This window comes from Xenopus laevis, chromosome 9_10S, assembly GCF_017654675.1.
Source record: "Xenopus laevis strain J_2021 chromosome 9_10S, Xenopus_laevis_v10.1, whole genome shotgun sequence".
NCBI lineage: Eukaryota > Metazoa > Chordata > Amphibia > Anura > Pipidae > Xenopus > Xenopus laevis.
In genome coordinates this window covers 114,242,810-114,260,496 of record NC_054388.1, presented here as the reverse complement: position 1 = coordinate 114,260,496, position 17,687 = coordinate 114,242,810, and the positions used below count along the sequence as shown (strand labels likewise).

General features: G+C 41.8%; 2 protein-coding genes across 3 annotated transcripts in view; both read left to right on the top strand.

Moving 5' to 3' along the window:
* The window catches only part of LOC108704201, an 80,279-nt gene that overhangs the window by 34,820 nt on the left and 27,772 nt on the right, over positions 1-17,687 (top strand). The gene's annotated exons all lie outside the window — the stretch shown is intronic.
* LOC108704254 (oocyte zinc finger protein XlCOF22-like) lies at positions 762-11,139 on the top strand. 2 transcript variants are annotated; one of them, XM_041579030.1, is made up of 3 exons: positions 762-770; positions 1,330-1,408; positions 9,221-11,139. In XM_041579030.1, the coding sequence occupies exons 2-3, from the start codon at positions 1,342-1,344 to the stop codon at positions 11,074-11,076; spliced, it is 1,923 nt and encodes a 640-aa protein (XP_041434964.1). In that variant the 5' UTR covers positions 762-770; positions 1,330-1,341; the 3' UTR covers positions 11,077-11,139. The 2 variants fall into 2 exon arrangements, with proteins under 2 accessions (XP_041434964.1, XP_018096232.1); XM_018240743.2 differs by lacking the exon at positions 762-770 and adding an exon at positions 964-1,011.

The following is a 17,687-nucleotide window of genomic DNA, read 5'->3' as shown; positions in this document are numbered from 1 at the left end:
CTGAGCCCATATGTGCTGCCTCCCTTATTCCTACCTTGTGTGGCACCCACCTCTGTCATTTACCCCTCACTCTCCTCTACTATGGGCTGTGTGTCTCACACTGGGGTTACTCCTGCTGCTGCTGCTACTGTGGGTCGGTGCTGCTGCTGCTGCTGTGGGACTGGGGGTCGGTGCTGCTGGGGGACTGGGGGTCGCTGCTGCTACTGCTGTGGGGGTCGCTGCTGCTGCGGGACTGGGGGTCGCTGCTGCTACTGCTGTGGGACTGGGGGTCGCTGCTGCTGCTGCTGAGGGACTGGGGGTCGGTGCTGCTGTGGGACTGGGGGTCGCTGCTGCTGCTGTGGGACTGGGGGTCGCTGCTGCTGCTGCTGTGGGACTGGGGGTCGCTGCTGCTGCTGCTGAGGGACTGGGGGTCGCTGCTGCTGCTGTGGGACTGGGGGTCGCTGCTGCTACTGCTGTGGGACTGGGGGTCGCTGCTGCTGTGGGACTGGGGGTCGCTGCTGCTGTGGGACTGGGGGTCGCTGCTGCTGTGGGACTGGGGGTCGTTGCTGCTACTGCTGTGGGACTGGGGGTCAGTGCTGCTGGGAGCTTGGGGAGTGCAGGTAAGTACAGGTTTCACAGTTCATCATTGTTGAGTGTAACCTTAGCTCTATTCTTCAGGGATGAAGGGGAAGAAGAAGAAGAAGGATAAAAATGAGGAGGAGGAGGAGCGGGGGAAGAAGGAGAGAATGGTGAATCTGACACTGGAGATGATCTATCTGCTGACTGGAGAGGTGAGGGGCACTGTGACTGGCACACTGACAAGAGACTGTCTGTCTGTACAAAGGGGGTCTCTCTGCAGCTCAAACACCATTCTCTCTTCCTTTCAATATTTAGCACTACATCCCTAGGAAGAAGTCAGATGATGGGGGGGCCCTGCATGCCCCTGGCTCCGTCATACAGAAGGAAAATAACAAGAATGACAAGAAGATCCTGGAACTCATGTCCAACATCATCCAGCTGCTGACTGGAGAGGTGGGTACAGCGGCCCCTTATTGTTTAGTAGCAGTGGATGATAATCCCTTTCTCTGGCTGGGGATGACTGTAATTTCACACCAGGAGACTAGTTGTGCAGCAATAAAGCTCTTATGCCTCAAGTTTGGGCAAGAAAAAAACAAAGCACCACATATGGTTTACCAGTAGCGAGTCAATGGTGAAAAAGCATTTACAGAAGATTAGTCACCTGCATTAGAGTAGATTTTTGCGGGTGATTCATCTTCTGATGTGCTATCAGCCTAACATTACCAGGTTGCAATAAGGAGTGATGATGTTTCCATCTATTTTTCATTGCAGGAGTGGGACTATATGAAAAGAAACAAGACCCTTTACATGGAAGGGACAAGGGAGGAGCCACAGCAGCTCCATGCACTGGGTGAGTAATGGGTGCAGGGTACAACATATCAGAAGCTGGTGTGTAAGTGAACTTAAGAGGGAAAGTAGAAACACAAATGAGCTGCTGACAGTAAAGCAGGAGCAGTGAGTTACATATGATGGTTACCCAGTGATACTGTTCTATGGGGACAGGACACTAAGGAGCAGTTTCTGCACAAGGAAAACTCAGATGTCTGGAGTCATAGAAATGTCGCAAGTGGATAGAAGTGAACCAGACAATCCCACTCAAATACCAGCTGATCTCCCAAGTTATGAAGGCATTAGAGAGCTATCCAGCCCACTGAGTTGGTCAGTTTTCCTTCTTTGCCAGCACCATTGCTGTTTTCAGGGTCAAACTGGCCACTGGAATACCTGGAAAGAATCTTGATTGCATGTCTGGATAATTATGGCTAAAAGGTGCGATAAAAGACCTAAAGAAATTGGCATTGAACTAAGTGCAGTGTATTATTTAAATTTTTTTACAATAGTCCCATATTTTCTTGAGACAACCCCTTTAATCTGTGAACATACATGTTGCGAGGGGGTTGGTGGAAAAAGTTGAGGGGTAGTTGTGTTGGGTGCACATATGTGTTTGGTGGCCCCTGGGGTGAGGTATTCTGGTTGCCCAGTCTGACACTGGCTGCTGCTGTTCATGCTTTTGAGCTGTAGTTAGAATGGAAAAAAGTGCCATGTTAAAGGGATTCTCTCACAAGAAAACATGTTTTTTTTTTTTTTTTACAAAATGCTTCAGTTAATAGTATTGATGGGTGAATTTGATACATTTTGCCAAAAATTTGTGAAACTGCGAAATTCGCAGAAATGCGTTAAAGTCTATGGGCGAACAGAGGGGGGCGTGTCTTGCCACTGAGCGATGCGGCTGTGGGTTTGAGAAGCTCCGTCGTGTCTGCACTGTAAGAGGCTCTACTTATATCCTAAACATGGGGAAAACAGGCAAGAATAAAGCGGAAAGGGAGAAGACCCCTGCCAGAAGACAATCTTTATCCCAGCAGGAACTGGCGCCGCTGTTTGTGCGGAAAAGAAATGAGCGCACACATTCCAAGATGGCGCCGGCTGCTGTGGAACGCGATCAGCTCTCTGAAATGGCGCACGACTCCTCTGATCAAGACAGCGATGGCGAAGGGGACGAGAATGTGAGTTTACAAACTTACCTCGCTAATCTCCCCTCCCGTTCAGATATCAAGGAGATGCTTCAGGATATGACTGCGTCACTGAAAGGTGAGCTGCAAGAAATAAAAAGGGACATGTTATCTATTTCCAAACGCACAGATGATTTGGAAACTAATCAATCCAAACTTATGCAGAATGATTTCTCCCTCCACACCCAAGTTACCTCCCAAGCTCGCACGATTACTGATCTACAGAGGCAGTTGGAGGATATGGAAAACAGGGGTCGCAGAAATAATATTAGGGTGAGAGGCCTACCCGAAAATGTTCCCACTGAAGGAATCCTCCCTACCCTGCTACAAATTTTCAATAACATATTGGAGAGAGATCCTGATACGGTGATCGAAATCGAAAGGGCCCACAGGGTACAGAAGCCTAAAGCTGCTCCTCTTAATGCCCCGAGAGATGTGCTTTGCTGTCTTAACAGCTTTAGACTCAAAGAAGAAATTTTACTTAAAGCCAAAAGCATGTCTACTATTTCTTTTGAAGAATGCAATTTGAAACTCTTCCAGGATATTTCTCGTGTGACTCTAATGAAAAGAAGAGCACTTAAACCTATCACTGAAATCCTGCGGGAAAAAAGCCTGCCATACAGATGGGGATTTCCATTTGCCCTGATTGTTAATAAAGATGGAGGCCAAATAATGCTTCGACACCCTGAGGATACTTCATTGTTTCTGAAAAAGCTACAGCTTCCACAGATGCCACTACCAGGATGGGCTGCTGAGTCAAACCTGACACAGGATTTTGACTTTGATTTGCAAGGCAATTGGTCAACTCAACGTACCCCGAAACGTACTCCAAGAACCCCAAAACCGGCGAGCTCCAGGGAAAGATTTGCATCACCTATTGGATCAGTTAAATGACTTTATTGTCCAAGGTTACTTTGTGGTTGTATCCAGATGCCTACTTACTTGACTCTCTGCCTATTCTTTTAATGATCTTTTCAGATTTCAAGTTTGGTCAGCCCTCTGATACGTAAAGTATTTTTTTTATTTTTTTTTTTTTTTTTTTTTTTTTTATTATTTTTTTATTTTTATTATGGTTATATTTATCATTACTCCTTTGTTGCAGTTGCAAGGTTTTATATTCTACCTTGATTGTATTTTATATGAGGCTGCTGTCTTCCCCCCCTGTTATATTATTATGAGCCCTTATGTGCAGACAAGTTCTGATATCTGAGCTTCCCCTTGTTCGGGTCGCCCCTTGGTGACAAACTCTTCCCCCCACATTTCTATGGCCACTAGGTTTAACTGCCAGAAGGGGATTCGTTCCCTGCATTCTACTGGCTTGGCCATGACTCTACACCCTAACTCCCAGTTATCTTTACCTTTTATCTTTCCCTCCCCCATCCCATGCTGGATAAGGTATGTAACAAGTGCTACGCTTTCGCACTCAGTTCTTAAGGTATGGATGTATGTTACTAAATTTTTTGATAATCCTTTATTGCATTATCATGGAGTGTAAAATCATTAGCTATAATGTCAATGGGTTAAATAACCCTGTCAAAAGGTCGCAGATTTTCCATGAATGTGCCCGATTAAAGGCTAAAATTGCATTGCTCCAGGAGACACATTTTAAAGAAGGTAAACTCCCTCGTCTTTCCCTTAAACATTATCCTATAATTGCTACGAGTAATAATCCAGTTAAAAAATGTACAGGTGTCATGACATTGATCCATAGAGATGTCCCCTTTGTGGTGAAAGATCAAGTAAAGGATAAAGAAGGGAGATATCTTATTTTAAAAGGGAAAATTGCCGACAAAACTATTACTATAGCAAATGTATATTCTCCTAACTCTGAACAAGTGAAATTTTTATGTACTTTTTTGGGCGTTTTACGTTCATTTGCTGAAGGTGTCATTATTTTGGGGGGTGATCTCAATATCCCTTTAAACCCATTATTGGACACCTCTACCAAGAAATGTAATATTCCCTATAAAGGCCTGAAGAAAGTTAAAAAAACTTTAAATGACATGCAACTAGCTGATGCATGGAGATGTTTGAACCCCCACACACGGGACTTTTCCCATTTCTCAAAAACCCATCTAAATTATTCCAGGATAGACTATGTATTTATTTCTCATAGTTGGCTCACCTACTGTAAAGATGTTTCGATCGCTCAGACTACTATATCAGATCACTCTCCAGTTGAGGTCACTATCTCCATTCCTGCTGCTAGCAGGCCAGTTTTTAATTGGAAATTAAACAGTACAGTGTTATTGAAAGAGGAGACTAGAGAGGAAATACGTCAGATGATAGAGAATTACTTTAAAGAAAATTTATTACCTGATACCAACCCTGGGATTCTTTGGGAAGCCCACAAATGTGTCCTACGAGGTCAGTTGATAGCTCTATGCTCTAGATTAAAAAAAAACAGGGAACTTAAGGTTAAATCACTATTGTCAGATATAGCCATATTGGAACAGACGCATAAACAATCTATTGCTCTGTCCACCCTCAAACTTCTAGAAGAGAAAAGGATTCAACTGAAAGCATTATTGGATCAATTCTCATATAAGGCCTATCTGAGGTGTAAGCAAAAAACTTATGAATTGGGAGATAAGAGCACAAAACATTTCGCTGGCATCTTAAAGAAATTACAGCCTAATACTTTTATTCCCGCCATTAAAGACAAAACCCAATCTATTCACCATTTAACGCCTCATATTACCAATTGTTTCCAACAATTTTACCAGGATCTTTATGGTCTGGAAAATATCAATGCTCCAATTAATCCCAAGAAAGAGATAGACAAATTTATTGAAGAAGCTAAGTTGCCTACTCTAACTAAGTCGCAGGCTCAATCTCTAGATGGCCCTTTCACCAAACAGGAACTGCTAGATACCATACATTCTATTCCCGCAAATAAATGCCCGGGGCCAGACGGCTTCAATTCCCTGTATTACAAGGTCTACTCTACCGAGCTATCTCCACACTTGCTTACTTACTTTCAATCTATTGACACCCGCAATCAATTTCCTCTTCAAGCGAAAGAAGCTCACATTACGGTAATACCCAAACCGGGTAAGGACCCTTTAACTTGCTCTAGCTACAGACCAATATCTCTTATCAATGTGGATATTAAAATCTACGCAAAAATTATTGCTAACCGTATGAAAAAATATATTACCCCAGTTGATTAATGCGGATCAGGCAGGCTTTGTCCCAGGCAGAGAGGGCAAAGATAATACTTTTAAAATTATTTCATTAATTCATTACGCCAAACAAAAACATATTCCTTCAATGATCTTAACAACTGACGCCGAAAAGGCTTTTGATAGGGTTTCTTGGAACTTTCTCTATCAAACATTGAGGGGCTTTGGGCTAGGAGAAATACTCATCCAAAGAATTGCAGCTCTATATCATACCCCTACAGCTAGAGTTCGAATTAACAACACCCTTTCCCATTCGATTCTCATTAAAAATGGCACCAGGCAAGGATGCCCCCTCTCGCCTATTCTTTTTGTCTTGGTCATGGAGACACTATTGGCCCATATCAGAAATAATGAAGACATTGCTGGACTTGTTGTAGGTACATCTGAGCATAAAATCGCAGCATTTGCTGATGACCTTTTACTTTTTCTAACCAAACCCATTCTCACTCTCCCAAATATTATGTTGCTGCTGTCCAGATTTGGTAAGCTATCTAATTTTAAAGTTAACCTGAGTAAATCGGAAGCGTTAAATATAAATCTGACTACTATTGAGAAAAACTCTCTTATGCATAATTTCCCCTTTCAGTGGGCCCCAAATAGTATTAAGTACTTGGGTGTACAGATTTCCGCTAACTTGACGAATCTCTATCAACTGAACTTTCCCCCCCTATTGAACAAATTAACTACCCAATTGAATTCCTGGAAGACTTTAGGGCTTTCGTGGTTTGGAAAGATTCAAGCCGTTAAAATGTCAATTATGTCACAAATTTTATATTTATTTCAAACTCTGCCTATAAAAATCCCTAAAACATTTTTTGCCAAGGTCAAAAGCCTGTTCAACCGATTTATTTGGGACGACAAGCCTCCAAGACTTAAACAGGAAATGCTTACCCTTGCAAAGGATAAGGGCGGCCTAGCCCTACCCGATCCTTTTCGTTATTACATCTCTGTTCATTTGGTAAGAACCTTTCACTGGTATCTGAAACACAAAGATAAAGGATGGATCAATATTGAGCAAGCTACGACAGTAATTCCACTAAGTAATCTATTGTGGTCCCAGAAACAGAATGTTCCTAAGAGTGTTAGATCCCACCCTACGATTATGGCTACTTTGGAGATTTGGTACAAATATAAGGAGGTTTACAAATTGATTAATCCCTTTCCGTTACTTCAACCACTATTACTAAATCCAGATTTTCCCCCCAGCCAGGAAACCAAAGCATTTGACAGATGGAATACATTCAACGATAGAGATACAAAACTCTCGGATTTTTATAAAAATGGGCGGATTATTAGCTTGAGCGAGGTTCAGAAGAGATGGGGTCACCATCCGAGAGATGTTTGGTGTTATAATCAACTTCACAATTATCTCTCTAAAGTTTATACTAATACCATACCTTCATCACCTACTATATGGGAAAACCTCTTATCTCTTCAATCTCCAGTTATTAGACCCCTTTCTCAAACTTATACATTATTGCAAAAGAATAGCTTGCAGTATAATTTGAAACACTTTGATCTTTGGGAGAAGGAATTGGATATAACTTTGTCAGTTCCTCTTAGAAACAAAATTATGGCGAATGTCCATAAAACATCCAGGGCTTCTAGAATAAGAGAGATGAGATATAAAGTCATCACAAGATGGTATTATGTCCCCACTAGACTACACGCTATATTTCCTTCTGCTTCAAACAAATGTTGGAGATGTAATAATGGCCTGGGCACTTTCACACATATCTGGTTTTCTTGTGATAAAGTTTTGAAATATTGGGAACAGTTATGTGACTCCATTTTTAGGATCACTGGATATAAATACGATCACACCAACTTTTCACTTATGCTATTTCATTTAGATAACCGGTCTAACAACTTTATCCTTGACAAACTATCACAACACTTACTGAGGGCTGCTATTGCCCTGATCCCTAGGAAATGGAAAACACAGGAGTCCCCTACACTTAGTGAATGGTCTAACTTGGTTGAAGAGACCAGAAAACTTGAAGAAGTTACTGCTTTATTACACAATACAATAGATAGTTATAGAAAGATATGGCTTCCTTGGATTGAATTTTATAATCTGCCCTGATTATGTTCCATACATGTGTTTACTCTACGACATTCATTGTTTACCGAGTCTACCCTTCCAACTCGCTCCATTTGAGTTTTGTTTGTTTATTTCTTATGTATTTGAGATACGACTTGTTACTTAACCTTACACTGTGTTTAACAGTCTATTGATGTGAAATTTTTTTTTCCCCTCCCTTCCTCCCCTTTTTTTCATTCTGTACCCTCTCCCCTTTTGAAAATATAATAAAAAGAGATTTGGAAAAAAAAAAAAGTCTATGGGCGAACAACTTTTTTTTTTTTTTTGACGCAAAACCAAATTTTTTCACCCATCAGAGTCTATCTGCGTCATTTTTGCAGTGAAACTTTGAGAAAAATTTTGCTTATCACTAGTTAATAGAACTCCTCCAGCAGAATCCTACATTGAAATCCGTTTTTCAATAGAGCATATGGATTTTTTTAATATTTATTTTTGAAATCTGCCATGTAGCTTAATGTAGTTTCCCAGGTGCCCTCAGCCATGTGACTTGTGCTCTGATAATCTTTAGTCACTCTTTAAACCATTGCACTTCAAGTTGGAGTGCTATCACTCCCCCTTATGTGAAAGGCGTTCCATGCTGGCTCTTTCTGAAAGAACATGATCAAGTAAAATGACCTGAGACGGCTGCTCACAATATTACAACTAACACAAAAAATAATGTATTGGTTTAGGAATAAAAATTTGAAATGGTAGAATTGATATTTGCAATGTACACAGTAACTACACTGTGGGACCTATTCACTAAGTGTCTAATATCGAGTGTTAATTAACCCTCGATATTCGACTAGGAATTAAAATCCTTCGACTTCGAATATCGAAGTCGAAGGATTTAGCGCAGATAGTTCGATCGAAGGATAATTCCTTTGATCGAACGATAAAATCCTTCGATCGAACGATTCAAAGGATTTTAATCCAACGATCGAAGGAATATCCTTCGATCAAAAAAAGTTAGCCAAGCCTATGGGGACCTTCCCCATAGGCTAACATTGACTTCGGTAGCTTTTAGATGGCGAACTAGGGGGTCGAAGTTTTTTTTTAAAGAGACAGTACTTCGACTATCGAATGGTCGAATAGTCGAATGATTTTTACTTTGAATCCTTCGATTCGAAGTCGTAGTCGAAGGTTGAAGTAGCCCAAAAAAAACCATCGAAATTCAAAGTTTTTTTACCTTCGAATCCTTCACTCGAAGTTAGTGAATCGGCCCCTGTAATAAAAACAATACCATAAAAATCACGACAGAATCTCTTTAAGGTTTTATAACTGTGCTTTCTTAGTTTATCAGAACCTGTCAGGGTGACAGTTGTAGTTCCTGACCGTGTATGTAAAACATGTAATTAACTGATTTATTTTGCTTGTATCTTTGCCAGACTGTGAATATGAAGATAAGAGAGATATTTCTGCTGATCTGGGAGAGACATTATGTTATAATAATGAGCCAAGCAAGATTGGGGCTGAAGGAGCAGAATTTTATGGCGACGGAAATCTCACAAACCCTGAAATGTCTCTGGTGGGACAGCTCCTACCAGCAAAAAATACTGAAGAGGATCCTGCTTCATTTAAAGGGGAAAGCCAATCAGATTGCAGAATTAATGAACTCACAGAACAGATACAGAGAACAGATCCACCTACTCCTATCATGGGAGGCAGCCTGAATAACAGCTTGGCAGATAGTGATATATCAGATGATATAAAAGAGGAAGATGATTCATGGGAAGAAGGAAACCTTTCTGATTTTAGAATTATTACCGTTTCAGAATCAATAGAAGAAACCAATACATCTAATCCTATCATGGGATGCAGTCCAAATACCAGCTTGTCAGACAGCGATGTATCAATTGGTATTAAAGGAGAATCAACTGAATGGGGAAACCAATCAGATTGCAGCATTAATCCACTTGCAGAACAGACACAGGGAACAGATACTCCCAGCATTGTGATGTATAACTGTTCCGAGTGCAATAAACACTTTAGAACTAAGGCTGGTCTTCTTAAGCATCAGAAAAGCCACACAGGAACAAAACCATTTGTCTGTTCTGTGTGTGAGAAACGTTTTGCGTGGCATTCAGATCTTATTGTACATCAGAGAAGTCACACAGGAGAGAAACCGTTCCCTTGTTCTGTCTGTGGAAAATGTTTTGCTCGTCGCTCGCACCTTACTGAACATAATAGAACTCATACAGGAGAGAAACCATACTCTTGCGCTGTGTGTGGTGAAAGTTTTTCATATCATTCTCAAATTACTAGCCACTACAGAATACACAAAGGAGAGAAATCATTTATTTGTTCTCAATGTGGGAAACATTTTACATCGCACTCCGAATTTATTATACATCAAAAAAGTCACACTGTGGAAAGACCATTCTCGTGTGGCGAATGTGGGAAAGATTTTATATCTCACACTGACCTTATTGTACATCGAAGAAGTCACACAGTGAAGGGGCCATTCTCTTGTACTGAATGTGGGAAACGGTTTAAATTTCACTCACAACTCTCTGTACATCAGAGAGTCCATACTGGAGAGAGACCATATTCTTGCTCTGAATGTGGGAAAGATTTTAAAGATCTCTCAAACCTGAAAGTGCACTTGAGAATTCACACAGGAGAAAAACCATTTCCTTGTTCTCAGTGTGAGAAGTGTTTTGTTCGTCGCTCAGATCTTGATCGTCATCTCAGCCTTCACAAAGGAGAAAAGCCATTTTCTTGTTCTCAATGTGGGAAACATTTCACATGCGCTTCAGACCTTTACGTACATCGTAGAGTACACACGGGCGAGAGACCGTACTCTTGTTCTGAGTGTGGCAAATGTTTTAAACATCACTCAAACCTTGTTGTACATCAAAGGACCCACACAGGAGAGAAGCCTTTTTCTTGTTCTGAATGTGGGAAAAGTTTTAAAGATCGCTCAAGTCTTAATGTACATGAAACTATTCACACAGGGGAGAAGCCATTCTCTTGTCCCGAATGTGGGAAATGTTTCAGCAATCGTGCTGGTCTTAGAATCCATAAAAGAATTCACACAGGAGTGAAACCATTTTCTTGTTCTGAATGCGGGAAATGTTTCATCCGATGTTCAGACCTTACTGTACATCGCAGAGTTCACACAGGAGAGAAACCATTCACTTGTGTTGAATGTGGGAAATGTTTTGCACGGCGTTCCCAGCTTACTGCACATTCCCGGTTACACGCAGGAGGAAAAACTGTTTCTGATGATAACTGTACATAATGAGGAGTTAATAGCATAATTGTGATGCTATCGAATTTTGATTAAAGTATTCTTCACCATTAACACACTTTTTTTAGGCTGTGTATTTTATTATTGTGAGTTATGCCTAAGTAGGATATGTGGTAATTTTGAGTAGGAGGACAGTGAAAGAGGAACTTCCTGAACACTATAAAACACATATATTTTTCTTGGAGTCTTTACATTAGAGATTTTACACTTGTAATACTGTAATGTGTCGGGATGCAACTACAAAATAAAACTATAGCCTCAGAAGTTTGGCTGTGCTAAAGTGAAACATATATTTAAATCCATGAACAAAGCAGGTATAAAAGTTTAGATAAGATACTACAAAAGTGATATCCGACACTGGTACACATGTTGTGGGCGAAATAGGAAATTCCAGATAAAATTTATAAGTGATTAGCGGAGTAAAAAAAAAAACAGAACTCAAGGAGTTTGAGATACTAACCAGAAATTAAACCTTATTTAATATCAAAAATATCCTATCATAATAGCTGAAAAAAATCTGAATATTGTCTTTGCATGCTATAGATAAAAAAGTATTTGCCCGATGCTTTTCGATTACCTATCTGATCCTCATGTCTCTCTTGTTAGGGGGCTGCCATATTTGTACAGCAGTAGTCCGTTGGCATTACAATGACAGGCTGAGAAGGGACAGTCAGGTTGGCAAAACAGTCAGGTTTAGGAACTTAAAGTGACAATTACTTACAAAAGCAGACTGATCCGCACAAAACGGTCAACATGACCTATAGGTCACTTTTGATGTACATTCAAATTTTGAAAAGTCGTTTTTTTGTGTGTCAGTATCACTTTAAAGAGGTTGTTGCCTTAAAATGAAATTTAGTATGATGTAGAAAGTGATATTTTGAGACGATTTACATTTGGTCTTTATTTTTTATTTTCTGTATTTTTTTTTATAAGCATTTCAGTGTTCCACTGACAACTAATGGCAGGTTTCACTTGCTGAATTGAGTGGTGCTATGTAGAATATTAGCTTTGGAATAGGTTTCTCAAGTGTAAGCGATAAAACATTATGTATGCCATCCCTGGCATCTGTACCATTGGTGAAGGCTTTTGTAACTGTTGTAGAAAAGAAAATTAGGAAAATGCATTTAACTCCAGTTAACCCATTACAATATAACTAAAATGCAGAGAAAGGGATTAAAGGAGAACTAAACTCCCCTCCTAAATAGAAAGTTGCTCCACTAGTCCCTAATCGCCCCCTACCCCCCCTGCATAGTCCACTATATTAAAAAGTGTAAAGCTGGCCATATGCAAAGATCCGATCGTACGAATCATCGTACGATCGGACTTTCCCATCTCCCGACCCGCCACTAACATTCAGATCAAAGTCTTACCAGTCAGATTAGTTAAAGAACAGATCAGCAATGTTTTGCCCCTGACAGCAATTGTACGATATCTATGTCCAACCAAAGCTGGTGACAGTCTCCCACTGAAAATCGTACGATCGGCAATACACGCAGAGATATTATCAGCAGCCGACAGAAATTTTCTAACCTGTCCGATCGACCAAACGACCGATCTCCGCCGGACGAAAAATGTCGGGACTCTCCACACACGGTTCGAAAATCGTACGAATCCTCGATTCGTACAATCAGATCTTTGCGTCTATGGCCAGCTTTACTCAGACCTCTGCTTGCAGAGTAGTACAGCAGAGCTCTCGGGCACCATCTTCAGGTCCACTTCTTTCCTTCGGCTATTTATTGAACTTTCTGTCGCATGTGCAGTAGTCACGAATATCGAACTGGCTCCAACTGTGCATGTGCAGTTAAGGGACTGGGAAAATACTGATGTAATGGATTAGGAACTTGAAGGACCAGGGCCACTTTCATCCTCAGCTCATACTACTATTGTGAAATGGGTCCTCAACAGGATTACAAAGATAATCTCATGTGATCTCAGTTAACATTGTGAAGGTATCTGGAAAAAAAATACTCCAGCCAGAATCTTGCTTGTCTCAGAAATAATTTCCGATCATTCCCACCACCATTCTCCTGATAACAATGTTACTGCTCAACAGATCCAACTAGCTGTTTTATTTTTTGATGTGACTAACTGAAATGTGACGATCTTGATAAAATCGCATGATTATGTTGTCACATACATTCATCTGAGAGGAAGACTTCCTGCCTTCTTGGTTAAAATACAAGGCTACTGAATGAATAACCACGTAAAGTGGCTTGAGAGCTGCCCCGACCCTGGCTTTTAACTCTCTGTAGTTCGAGGAAGCTGTCCATCAAACTCCATGGGCCCTGTTCAGTTGTGTTCCCCAACCGTATACAGAGGCATCTGTGATAATCATCATGCTTTTTTAGCAAACAATTGTCTTTTGTTGAGGTTCTTGAAGTGCAGCCATCAATTCAGGGACATTTTAGTTTTGTAGAAAAATCTCATTTGTTTGTCCAGCCTTGAAGGACTTTGATTACAATTTTTCATGATCAGAGGTGAATTCATATGATTGACATAGCTCGACAATATGAGGCTTTCATGAAAGGAGAAATGTTACATAAAAAAACAAGACGGTGTCAGTGCATTATACGCTTTAACATATTTAAGAATTGTGCTTAAAAAACTAGTGTTTTGGCTTGGTTTATTGAAAATATTTGCAAAAACCCTACTAGCCCTGACCATCTGTTCCACTTCCTGCTGCCTCCTTTCCAGGCTTATCTATAATATTATAACTAATAAGATATCCGCTCGTATGGCAAAAGTAAATCAGGCCATAGATGTGCAAATTTCACCCTTGTATCAGAAAAATGATCGGACGTTGCAATGTTCCGACCTGCCACTGACCATTCAGATTAAATAAAGTAGTAAAAGAACAAATCAGAAGACGTTCTGCCTGTGACAGCAATCGTACGACAGTTATGTCTGACAAATAGAAGTGACAGTCACCTGTGGATATGGTCAGATATATACATGCAGAGAAATTATCGTTATCTGACAGAAATCTTCTAACCTGTCCCATCCACTAAACCGATCACCATGGTATGAAAAATGTTGGGACGATCCACACACGGCCCGAGAATTGTACGGAACTTTGATTCTTACGACTTTATCTTTGCGTCTATAGCCAGCTTTAGATTTTTTTTAGTTAACCTTCATTAGCAAAACTGTTATAACACATTAAACACCTGAAAAATGTGTCCAAACTTTTCATAGCCTGCCAAATCATTATAAATGGTATTTATTCTAAGCGGTATTTAGGGGGTGTGGCCACAGCAGATCTTTTTGTTCCATTTTTCAAATGGTGTGAGGTATGCAATAGTCTATGCCCACATAGTTGTAACCTACATTTTCTCTTCTTTTGAAATCTACGTGCAGTGCCACCATCAGAAGGAGACCAGTTGGACAGTTGTCCTGGGCACGGTGGGTTTTGGGTCTTGAGGGGGGTCTTGAATTAGCCAGGCCCCCTGCAAGCATCAGACTGAACTGCTTGCCATTTTCTTTATGTTTTGCTATCCTGCACAATCAATACCTTCAGCCAAGAAGAGAGGCTCTAGCTAGAAAAAATTAAAAAACAAACAAAACAAAGTGTGGAGACAAAAGGGCAAAAAAAAAGAAAAATGACGGGGAGCAAAGTAGAAAAGGTAAGGGTTAGAGAAGCAGGGGGAGGTGAAGCCTAATAAAATCAGAAGAGAATTCAAAGCTCAAAAAGGAGGAGGATTCAGAAAGGTAAAGAGGAATTGAAAACGTACAAAACAAGAGATCAGAAGATAGAATGTAAGGGGGGAAATGGATGGGAAAAAGTAGAGGAGACATGGAAGAAGAGTTAAAGTGGAAAACAAAAGATGCAGTCACTCTATCTCCCTCCCTCCCCTCACAAGTCTGCAGGGGGCACTGGCGTAACTATAGAGGAAGCAGACCCCACAGTCATGGGGGGGCCGGGGGAAAAGGGAGGTCCGGACCGCAGATTCTGTTTCCTCTATAATGTTGAAATCCTCCTCCCAGCTGCTTTCTTTTTCTTTAAAGGAGAAGGAAACCCCCTGGGCGCAAAAACCCTCCCCCTCCCCTGTGTTGCCCCCCTGACCTACCTGTCCCCCTGGGCAAATGCCCCTAATTTGTTACTCACCCCTCTGCGCAGGTCCTGTCCACGGAGTTCACAGTCGCCATCTTCTCCCACGCACGTCTTCTTCCTGCTATGACCGGCGTCTTCTGGCGCATGCGCAGTAGGAACAGTTACCAGTACGGATCTACTGCGCATGCGCCAAATGTCACTAAAATCGGAAAACTTTGTGACATTTGGCGCATGCACAGTAGGGAGGGGGGGCAACACAGGGAAGGGGTTTTGCGCCCAGGGGGTTTCCTTCTCCTTTAAAATGATGCACGAACGCCTCAGCAAGCACACGGGTGGGGGGGGGGTGAGGTTGTGGTGTGCACAGGAGTCCCTATATTTTTTTGGTGGGGGAGCACAGATAGTCCAAGTAACTGCAACACTGCAGGTCCCCTTAAGAGCTGAGTGATGTGGGAGTCACAGCAGCACATACTTTAAAGGGGAACTGACACCCCAATAAATAATTCCAGATTCTTCTCGATCATGTTAGTTGAGCAAAATAACACTATATTTATTATTTAAATTTGGTTTCTTTCAGTCTTGGAATTACACAATCACAGCACACCGGGAGGAGCCATTTTGTGAACGCTGTTATTAAGAAAAATTATTTATCACCCCAAAATCTTGCGTATAAGAAACAATTCCTACTTCATTGCAGCTCTGATTAGCACAAATCTTTAGATGAAACAGTGAAACGATCAGCTTCGAGTCCTGAATGGCGGGACTTACTGTACCTCCCTCAGAAACAACCCCGTGAGCTGCTTTCCTGCTGTCCACAACTCGGACCAGCACTAATGGTTTCAATGCAGCCAGATTTGTGCCATCATTATTATAGCGAGTGAAGGATTACAGGCACGCGAGTGGAGCATCACAGGCGAGAAAGTGGAGAATTACAGGTGAGAGAGTGAAGAATAACAGGCGAGCGAGTGAAGAATTACAGGTGAGAGAGTGAAGAATTACAGACAAGCGAATGAAGAATTACAGGCGATAGAGTGAATTACTGGAGAGCGAGCGAAGAATTACTGGCAAGCGAATGAAGAATTACAGGCGAGAGAGTGAATTACTGGCGAGCGAGCGAAGAATTACTGGCAAGCGAATGAAGAATTACAGGTGAGCGAGTGAAGAATTACAGGCGAGCGAGCGAAGAATTACTGGCGAGCGATTGAAGAATTACAGGCAAGTGAGCGAAGAATTACAGGCGAGCAAGTGAAGAATTACTGGCTGGCGAGTGAAGAATTACTGGCTGGCGAGTGAAGAATTACAGGCGAGCGAGTGGAGAATTACAGGCGAGCGAGTGAAGAATTACCGGTGAGCGAGTGAAGAATTACTGGCGAGCGAGTGAAGAATTACAGGCAAACGAGTGAAGAATTACAGGCAAACGAGTGGAGAATTACAGGCGAGCGAGTGAAGAATTACGGGCAAGCGAATGAAGAATTACTGGGGAGTGAATGAAGAATTACAGGCGAGCGAATGGAGAATTACTGGCGAACGAATGAAGAATTACAGGCGAGCGAATGAAGAATTACAGGCGAGCGAGTGGAGAATTACAAGCGAGCGAGTGGAGAATTACAAGCGAGCGAGTGGAGAATTACAGGGGAGTGAGTGGAGAATTACACGCGAGCGAGTGGAGAATTACAGGCAAGTGGTCGCTTTTTGTTTTAGTGAATGTATATTGGAAATAGGTTTCTTTTTATTGTAGGACATGGGACCATTAGTCCCCCTGACGACCAATGTGTGTTTTGGGGGGGGGCTGATGATTTATGATGGCAGCGCAGCCTACGTGAGGCCAAGTTCCTAATTGCCCCATACCTGAAATGTGTCTCTCTGAGGAGGTCAGTCATGTTGTCCATGTCAGGGATTGGCTGTAAATCAAGTTTTGTTACTGTGACTGAGAGGCAAGTCAGGGTGCTGGGCCCCTCTCCCCTCACTATTTCTTTGGTTTTGTTTCAGTGAGTTGTGCCCACAGTTAGGGAATATGTTCCCTTTGTACCAGTTCTCTACCCCTCAGGCTTTGGCCCAAAAAGCGTCTCCCATACCAATATCTATTGTTTAACATTACAAGGAGCATCCTGGGGCCTCACAATTGCCTGCGTTTCTTACAGCGGCCCTGTGTCTGACAGGAGAGGGGAAACACTCACGCACTGATTCTTAAAAGGGTTAAGAGGCGGGAAAGCCAATGTGCGCTGCCAACCAAACTCTACTGCTTTAGTGCAGCCTCTTTGCCTTACGATTTGCTCCTGTTTCATGTACTTGCTGACTTCAACTGTGCAGGAGAGGCGGGACAAGCTGAATCATTGAATAAGAAGGGAGAGGACGGGACGAGTAGGGAAATGTATGTCCTGCCAACCAAACATGATCATGTCATTGCAACATTTAGTATTGCTCAAGAGGGGCGGGTCAGATATTGTAGAAGATGTGATTGGATTAATGCAGGACGGGAGTTTAGGGACTGAGGGTAATTTTTATAACCGCGGACAAAACGAATCAGTCAGATCTGTTTATATAAGGCCGCTGG

What these genes read in the sequence shown, in the direction of transcription:
- LOC108704254 (XM_018240743.2), top strand. Translation starts at nt 979, where the DNA reads ATGTCCAACATCATCCAGCTGCTGACTGGAGAG. An exon ending in TCCAGCTGCTGACTGGAGAG is followed by an intron (nt 1,012 to 1,329) that starts GTGGGTACAGCG and finishes TTTTCATTGCAG; the next exon opens with GAGTGGGACTATATGAAAAG. An exon ending in ACAGCAGCTCCATGCACTGG is followed by an intron (nt 1,409 to 9,220) that starts GTGAGTAATGGG and finishes TATCTTTGCCAG; the next exon opens with ACTGTGAATATGAAGATAAG.